Genomic DNA, 9763 nt, shown 5'->3' on the forward strand with positions numbered 1-9763 from the left:
TGAGTACTAGTTATAGTACATGACCTGTCATTTTGATCCCATACAATCTCCCTCCATGGATGTGCATGAAAATGTCTTATTTCATGCTATCATTATTGATTCTTAGTCCAACCTCTCTCGGGAACAATATAGATGTGTACTTACAGCTCCTAGTAGAAGAACTGAAGGAGTTATGGGATGTTGGAGTAGAAACATTTGATGTGTCTTCCAAAAAATCATTCCAAATGCATGCTGCATTATTGTGGACTGTAAATGATTGTCCTGCATATGGTGATATCTCGGGTTGGAGGACCAAAGGTGCTCTTGCATGTCTTCCTTGTAACTATGATAGTCAGTCTCGTTGGTTAAGATATGGAAGAAAATTTAGTTAAATTGGACATAGGCGATTCTTTGATAGTGATCATAAATTCCGTAGCAAAAAAAAATCATTTGATGGGGATGTTGATATGAGATCAGCTCCTATTACAATATCCAAAGGGGAAATCACGTTACAAATGGATACTGTAGTTGATATTGTGTTTGGGAAGAAAAAAGTTAATTTTACCAATAAAAGAAAAAGAGGGGAGGAAGCTTTAATTGTGTGGAGGAAGAGAAGTATATTTTTCACTTTGTCTTATTGGGAGGACCATGTGTTGCGTCACAATCTTGACGTGATACATATTGAAAAAAATGTAGTCGATAATATAATTAGCACATTGTTGAACTTGGATGACAAGACAAAGGATAACTTGAAGGCATGCCAAGACTTAAAAGATATGGGTATAAGAAGTGAACTTCACTTGAAAAATGTTGGGAATGATCAGACACATATGCCACATGCCTGCTTCCATATGAATGCTAGTGAAAAGGATGATTTTCTGCAAGTTTTGAAAGATGTAAGAGTGCTAGATGGTTATTCTTTGAACATCTCACGTTACGTTAAACTCAAAGAATGCAAGATTAGTGGGATGAAGAGCCATGATAATCACATCTTAATGCAGCAACTTTTTCCAATAACAATACGCGGATCTTTGCCAACTAAAGTAAGTAGGCATGTGATTGACTTATCTTATTTCTTTATGGAAATGTGTTCCAAAGTACTAAATGTGGAGGAACTTAAGGCTCTCGAGAAAAGAATTGCAGTGACATTGTGTGAGTTGGAAAGGATATTTCCTCCCTCTTTTTTTACAGTGATGGTACATCTAGTCATGCATTTGGCTAGCGAAGCCAAAGTTGCTAGCCTAGTTCATTATTGTTGGATGTATCCTATAGAGAGGTAACACATATAATAACTTGGTCTATTTGGTTTCGTTTAACTTACAAAAATCCCATTATTGATCTTGGGTTGTCCGATAGGTACTTGTCAAGACTTAAGTCTTATGTGCATAATAAAACTTGGCCAAAAGACTCCATTGCAGAAAGGTATATAGCAGAGGAATGCTTAACATTCTGTTCACGTTATTTTAAATCTATTGAAACTGTATTCAATCGACCTGTAAGGAATGTCGAGGAATCCATGAGTGTGGTGGTGAGCATTACACTAGATTCAAATTCTTGAATCTAAGCACATTGTTATATGCTATTCAATTGTGAAGAAATCACCTCATTTCTTGAGTAAGTAATAGGTCCTTGCATATCCTTTCATGGCATTCCAATACAATATTCTAGTTTAACACTAACACGTTTGTTTACATAGTGTACACATAGTAGAGATTAAGGCTGATTTCCCTTTTCATGTAACTAATGATGTTATTCCAAAGCAGGACATGGAGAAATTCTGCAGCTAGTTTAGGGAATATGTAAGTAAAGCATATATATAAAACTATTTTTGGTTGTAACACTTTAGATAACATACTTATAACAAAAGTCTTTGTCTATAATGGGTGATGTCAATGGATGCCTCAAAGAAAAAGAAACTTTCTGATAAAATTAGATGGCTTGCTCGATATCCAGATAATGAAGCAAAATAGTTCAAGCGTTTTGTTATAAATAGTTTGAAGTTTCGCATCAAAGATTTTGAGGCAACTAGGAAAATCCAAAATAGTGGAGTTTGTGTTGTTACTGAAGGTGGTGCTACTTATTATGTTGTACTAAACTACTAATCGATATTATTGAGTTGAAGACAAGTATCGATATGTATTATTCAAAGAGAAATGATATGTCCACAACATTTTTACAACAAATCCTAAGTGGCAGGATGTTACTGGTTGTTATTGTTGAGGCAAAAAAGTAATCTTAATGTTAGGTTCAAATTTGAACCAATAACAACTAACCACCTATGATTTGTTGTAAAAATGTTGTAAAAATGTTGTGGACGTAGCACCTCTCCTATTCAAATGTCAATGGGCTAATGTTATTAGTGGGAGAGGATGCAAAAAAGATGAGTTTGAATTTCCCTTTGTCAATTTGTCAAGATTGATATACACAGGTAATCGATTGATTGACGAACCTTATGTATTAGCATCTCAAGCTTCCCAAGTGCTTTACATAGAAGATGTGAGACACAAAGATTGGGTGGTGGTGGTCAAAACAAAACCTAGGAAGGTGTTTGATGTTGGTATTAATGTTTTACATGATGATGATGATGAAGTGGATACCTATTTTGAGAATGACCCTTATAATATAACTACTAATGATGCATGTGATGATGCAAATAACAACCATGCTTTAAGTTGAAATTTTATCATATTTATAAAAAAAATATTGAGATATCAGCTTTAAGCCCTTCGACCTAAGAATAGACCCATTTAAACTCTCCTACAGTCATACTAGAGCCCACCCTCCTCAAGTAACGAATCTCACTCATGCAATATGATCTATAATGAACCGATACATTAATAAGACCCCTCTCCAAATATCCAACCTCAACCACCACCCATATTGACTTAAGCCTAATATTCATAAGCAAACTTAACTCCCCTAAAGATTAGGTTCAATATCAAGGAATTTCACCCACGGTGATAACAAACAAATCTCCTCAAAAGTAATTGTCCTTTGAGTATGATTGAACTTATCCCTCAATTGCATCCTGAGAAATATCGTCTTGAGGCACATCTCATAAATGGACCAAAGGAAGTAGCTCTAGCCTCTAGGCATATTTAAAAACTTAGATTTAAGGCATGATTTACATTAAAAAAAAAAATATTGTCACACCTATATAAAGGGCAAAGCTTGGGTCCAGTGTCTAGTTACACTGGGCCTATTAGGATGGTAACACGTGTCCACTTTTGATCACGTGTCATTATTCTAATGAGTTCAATGCACTGGATGCATCAAACCCAAGTCAAGTCCCTATATAAAAACCTAATAGTCCCACTACTTAGGGTATGCAACTCGTCTCCCAAGAATAGAACAATATCCCGGATATTACATCCCCATATACACCACTTTTTTCTTCTTTTTTGAGAATAAAAAAAAAAAAAATTTTAAAATCTTCAAGAATTAACTAATGATATTATTAAATATATCAGATGTGAGTTTATTAGAAACTTTAGGATTCCCCATAAACACATTTAGAAGAATTAAAGATTTTAAGTTCATTTCATATTTTTGTATTGACTCACGAGTGACTTGCATTGATTGATGTAGAGTACAACTCAATCAAATTCCAGACTAGCAACAACTTTATACAGATATTCCAGCATAAAATATTTGCCATTATTCAACTACATGTGAGGTTAGTGTGCTGGAGCAAGATCATTTTAGTTGTAATCATCCACCATCTACAGCCTCAGATATAACTAAAGATCCATAGGATTGAAGGACAGTTGAGGTTTATAAATAATAAAATGGACTCATAAGAGGACTCATAGTTCGGCTTGACACAGCAAAGGCCTCTTGGGCCTAATGCACCTAAAGGCATTGGACTGTAATTGGCTCAATCAATGTCTTCTTTAGGCAAAGTCATAAATAAACATTCCATCATTTCATTAGACTGCGTACCATGCGTAGTCATCCTCCAATGTCAAAAATATAATATTGCAGCGTGTTCTATCAAAATGGAACCAAAATTCAACAGCTCTCCTTTTGTTTTAAGGTGCAAATTTATCAAAGGCTAAACTTGTTGCACACAGTTTTACAGACCTCCCAAAAGCAACTAAAAGTCACAATTTTCATTGTAAGACAGTTTGTATAATAAATACTACTCTTACCAAATTCTTACTCTTCCACATGTATACTGTAATCAAAGAGATGATCCATTGTAAATCTCAACTCTAGCCATGACAGGTGCGAATAATATTCATATTGATAGCAGTGACCAAAGATATTGTTAATTGAATCTGGGAGAAAAAGATTTGCATCCAATTGCAAATGTTTCGAGCTTTTTATCTACAATGAGAGTTGCTTAAGATAATTTGGTCATGTTTAGAGGAGAGCTACTAATGCTCCAGTAGGAAAGAGTGAATTGATCCATGTTGAGGGAAATGGAAAAAAAAGTAGAGGAAGACCAATATTCACACTAGTAAAAGTTTTAAAAAATAACATGTCCATTACAAAAGTAGCAAAGAGTATGACTTTAGATATAATAGAATGGAGAAAAAGAATACAAGTGGCCAATCCTAACTAATCTATTGAGAATCTATAACCAACTCCAAAATTTTCAGACTAAGGCAACTACCCAAAAATTTTGTTTGAATGAAACTGCTTCTGAAATCCTAGACCAACATTTACTTTCCCTACTTTTTGACATACTAATAATAATGCTATGTCACCTAGGTATTACATTATGTTGATAGAAACGACAGATCAAAAAAGGAAACGAAAGATTAAAAAAATTTAAGCTGTTGATTTCTCCTCTTCAGACACATTCCTAGATAGCTGTTGCAGGAAGTTCCCAAGCAGCCTCTGATCCAAAAACATACTAGGTATCTGCAAGGAAGAACTATTAAATAAAGCTTGCACACACAACACCCCACGCCCCCACACACACACACACACACATACAAGAGAGAGGGAGAAACCTTTTCCCCAAAGAAAATTTTTGTATTATCAGCTATGGCCTCAATGAATTTAAGCTCAAGAAATTGTGGTGTCAGCTTCAACTTGTTTGCTTCGGCTTCCTTCAGTACACTACAAATGTAGAGAGAGCAATATCATTAGTCATTTCTATAATACCATATTCATATTTTTTTAACTGAAAAGTGAATCAAGCTTTTACCGGTAGAAATATGCATCAGCCAAACTCTTTTCCCGAGCCATGTATATCTGGTTCTCAATTTCTTGCTGCCTCCTGGCACTATCCTTTTCCATCAACTTCTGTTCCATTAGGATCTTGCTCACATTTGCAATCTTCTCAGCTTCACTGATAGCCATTTTCTTACTTGTCTCTGCCTCTTTCTCAACCACTCTCTGTTTCTCAATAGCAATTAAGACCTAACAAAGTAACATCAACATAAAACATCAAATGATGCACTCTATTAACTTTAAAGGCTTATTACATAATAAATTATCCAATATGTTATTCATTGACTGGGTGTGGGTGCAAACACACGCATGTACAAAGTTTGGGTATAAGCGAAAAAAACGTGTAATGTTGAATGATCATAGGACCAAGGCTAATTGGTTTAAAGGGTAAACTCAATGTTCAGGCCATAATTTCAAATAATAAACATACATTAAAAGAACATTTAATTTGTAAAGAATCTGCATATCAAGACTCATATTGTGGGTGTGTGTGTCTATTAGCTTTGCTTAACTAACAAAGGAAAATAAAAGAAAGTAAAAGGACCTTCTCTCGTATTCAGGAAAAAGAAACTGAACCTTAGTGCGTTCCTCTTCCATCTGTTCAAAATTGCGTCTTATGCTTTCCGGGATGGTTGGCTTTGTAACACGAACACTAATGATTTCAATACCTGGAGCATAACGTGTGCAGTCACCCTGGAGAGCATCTTTCATCTTTTCGTCAATCTGTGAGAGTTACATGCTTTGTCAATATAGCATGAAATAAATAAATAGAAAAGGATTTGATAACCACTACACAAACTCTTGGCGCCATAAAATTACACAACTATATGAAGTGTAGTTGTGTAACATTATAAGGAACTTAATAGTGAACTTAATAATGCTGGCAACTTAACACCAACATAGATTCCTGAAGAGAAATAATCCTTGGAAGTCAACACAGCACTACTAATTTAAGCTTGTTCAACTTTAAGTTAAAGAATTCAAAATGCTAAACAATCTATCCGATTAAACAACTAAAGTGAAGAAGAAAAGTACACTACATTTAATAGAACTTGGAAGACTTCCTATACTGTAAAGGTAAATTGGAAGCATCCATACTTGATCAAAAACATCAATGTAGACTTGCTGAAGAGAGTGAGAGCTGCAGAACTGATTGATCTCATGATGAATTTTGTCATATATCCATGTATTGTCATACTGCACCCCATAGTTCAGCAGAGTGTCATGCACATAGTCCTTGTGAAGCCGGTTAACAACCTGAAAAGGCATTATAATCAGTGCATATATGCTGAGCATTTCAAACTTTAGACCACTTGTAAACCATAATGTTGATAAAGAGCAACATCCACTAGTAGCTGTACCTCTATCTTCTCAAAGTTGATCATGACACCTCCTTTTGTACCACAAGGAATATCCCTCACCTGCAATTATGCTCACAGGAAAGATTTGATTAGACTGACAAGATGAAATCCCTCAATTTTCATAGTATCGAATTTTACCTGATCTGTCTGAAGGGTTACTTGAACAGGCTCATAATGGGTTATAAAAGGCAGCTTCAAATGAAAACCTGAAATAAAGTACCAGCAGAAATTTCATAAGTTCTAGGAAAGCAATTACTGAATGAAAATCATAAAGAAAGGACCATAGTCAAACCTGGATCTGTAATCGTCTTTTGAAGGGCACCTCCTCTCCAGTAAACCCCAACATGGCCTTCTGGGACTTGGTGCAGAATGGACAAACCATTCCTAATAGTTGATGGTGATTGATTCATCATCTGTAACATTTACATTTATGTCAGAGATTTTCAAACTCAAATAAAATGATATAAACACTAATTCCAGTGGCTGAGATTCAGAACAACTCTAGAATTTTAAACAAACTATCATTTAGTAATCAAATTATATAGTCACTCCAAAAAGAAACACTAATCCCTGGCAGCAGCAATTACCAATAAGTAAAGGAATGTTGCAAATCACAAAACCAGGACAGGCAGCCAAGAATAACATAACTAGTTTTAATAGTTTGGTTACTCTGTTGTTCAAAAAACTTATTCAAAGTGGGAACTAAATACATTCCCATATCTTCAAAGTGGTTCTTTAAAAATCATGCTCTCCAAATTAAATTTTTAAATTTTGGTGTTTTCACATGCATACAAATTTGACATTTTCACAAGCTGCATGTTAACTAAAACTGGTTTTGATTCTAGAAAAACTGGATTAATAGTCTCATTTTCAGTTCAGCTTGTATCAAACTAAACAAGCTTTGTAATGTGCCAAACATCCCTACAAACATTCAGGCAACACAATTACAAATAGAGTAATTTAGAGATAACCCTGCAACCCCAAGTGCATACTCAGTGCCACAATGTTGATTCCTTTTAATTTTTAATTTTTAATTTTTTTTATGTTAATAATTAAATGACAATGAGCTTTAGAACCACAGCTTGTAATGCAAGGTGAAATGGACAGAGTAAAAGTCCTCTGTCTTACTCTTACTATGCTCTATTTTATGCTCCACCATTCGTAATCAACCACGTCCCTTTTTCTCCTTATAAAGTAATCAACTTTTAAAATGGGGAAAGAAAAAAAAAATTAGATGGAGAACATACTGCAGTTAGTGGAGCACAAAGTGGAAGACTAAGAATGGGATAGAGCAATTTTTTTTTTTTTTTTTGCAATAGAACACTGTTGAAGCATTTCTACTAGAAGGTATAAGCTTTTATTCACTATGATGCACCTCTGTAATAATCATGTAATGACAATATTGATGCATGTTGAACCTGACTTGCAACAATGCAAGTCCACACAAAACAAATACTACCATCACCGTAAAGGGAAACAAATACTAGAATTAGTCTTGAGTCACATTTTTATACCACAACAATTTGATGAATTCTAAATCACATATTACGTATAGATCCTGAAATACTATTGAAGAAATTGAACTATGATTTCAACTAACAACAACAATAACAACAAGTCTTAATCTCAAATTTTGTGGTAGGCTATAGATTCTCAACATATTAGTTAGCTTTGGCTGCATGAATTATTTTCGTCTATTCTATTCTATATGAAGTCATTTTCCTCTGTTCTATTTTGTAACCTAATAGATATTCTACAATCACACAATACTTCGCTTCCCTTCAACTATGATTATAACTAAAATGGAAATTAATCTAAGAAGCATGGCCACTGACACAACATGGTACACAACAATTCTTGAATATTTATGTTTACTTCTAGATTTTAGTCTATAGGACAAAACTTAAGTATAGTAACTTAGACGCTATTTTTTAGGTTCCTATTAAGGTTAAGCCACGTGGCTACTTATATAAAATACACACCCATCCCATCAGAAAAAATTCACATGGTTGAATCTTAAGAGAGAATATTAAGGAATAACGCCTAAATATTGTACTTAAGTGTTAACATCCATCAAAATCTTTTAAAAACATATTTATAATAAAAAGAATTTTTCTTTTTACCAAATTATGTTTTTTCCTCCTCCTGACTGTCATAGTTTGACACGTATCTGACTATATGTACGTTCACTCTCATAACATGTGAATCCCACCTACAACTATACAAGTACCACACACAGTGAGATAGATGATACATATATCCAAAGAAGAGATTTTGAAGTAAGTATGTTTCTTAGCTTAGAAGAATATATGATGAAGCATCTATTCAATCATTAAACAACAAGAATAATACCACGGCGAAACAAACACTATTGAAATAAATAAAATCAAAGAGAGATTGCGATAGACTGGTAATGGTGGTGCGGTAAAGAACAGAGCAGTGGTGGCGGAATATTTATAGTTTGATAATACCATGACAAAGATGGCGATAAAGGATAAGAAGACTGCGAGAATAGCAGAGAAACCACTGCCACCGCCACCGCCACCGCCATTGCCACCGCGGCCGCCTTGAAGAGGCTGTGGAGTTACGGGTCTCGGTTGATTTGAATCCATAAATGGCGGTTGGTTATTGCAGTGTCAGTCCGTCAAGCAGGTTAGAATTTGGGGGTATTTATGGTGGTTTTTTAAGCGTAGAATATGAGCAAAGCGTAATGTTAATAAAATAAAAAAGGGAGAGAAGGAAACTCAAGAAAGAAAAAAGGATGCAAAAACAAGAAGTGTTCCTCCGTGAACAGAGATCAAACTTGTTGCCAAAGTTTGTTTAAAATTTAATTATGTTGGGCTAAAAAAATTTTAGGGTGGGCACAAAACTTTTTTAAAGATAAAAAAAAAAAATTTTAATTTATACATAATAATTGTTTGTATTTTCTAGGTTAGGGTGGTCATGTAACCACTTGCACTCTATTTAGGATGGGTTTAGATACTGCTTATTTTATTGAAACTGAAAATTTATTATTGAAAATACTGTAGATAAAGGTAAAAATTAGTTAAAATAGTATAGTGGAGCCATGAATAATGCCAAAATGTACAGTAGGGCCTATAAATAGTAGCAAAAATAAGCTAAATAGTGAAATAATTTATAATTTTAATCCACATCCAAACACACACTTAGAGATGTCCTAGATGAATAACAGAAACATTCAAATATCCTTGGAAAATGTTGAGTTTCAATTTTTTTTT

The 9763-nt window shown here is 34.3% G+C and overlaps 1 protein-coding gene across 1 annotated transcript; it reads right to left on the minus strand.

Moving 5' to 3' along the window:
- Positions 1-4526: 4526 nt before the first annotated feature.
- Positions 4527-9220, minus strand: LOC142629482 (uncharacterized). The gene is made up of 9 exons (XM_075803483.1): positions 8996-9220; positions 6817-6937; positions 6663-6730; positions 6525-6584; positions 6262-6420; positions 5740-5886; positions 5138-5352; positions 4941-5049; positions 4527-4848 (listed from the first exon to the last, which is right to left on the minus strand). The coding sequence occupies exons 1-9, from the start codon at positions 9134-9136 to the stop codon at positions 4756-4758; spliced, it is 1113 nt and encodes a 370-aa protein (XP_075659598.1). The 5' UTR covers positions 9137-9220; the 3' UTR covers positions 4527-4755.
- Between the last annotated feature and the right edge of the window lie 543 nt (positions 9221-9763).

Source organism: Castanea sativa, chromosome 3 (assembly GCF_040712315.1).
Source record: "Castanea sativa cultivar Marrone di Chiusa Pesio chromosome 3, ASM4071231v1".
Classification (NCBI taxonomy): Eukaryota; Viridiplantae; Streptophyta; class Magnoliopsida; order Fagales; family Fagaceae; genus Castanea; species Castanea sativa.

Coding starts and splice junctions, on each gene's coding strand:
- LOC142629482 (XM_075803483.1), bottom strand. CDS start 9,136: ATGGATTCAAATCAACCGAGACCCGTAACTCCACAGCCTCTTCAAGGC. Junction 6,938..8,995: donor TTATCGCCATCTTTGTCATG/GTATTATCAAAC, acceptor TAAATGTTACAG/ATGATGAATCAATCACCATC. Junction 5,050..5,137: donor GCTGATGCATATTTCTACCG/GTAAAAGCTTGA, acceptor CTACATTTGTAG/TGTACTGAAGGAAGCCGAAG.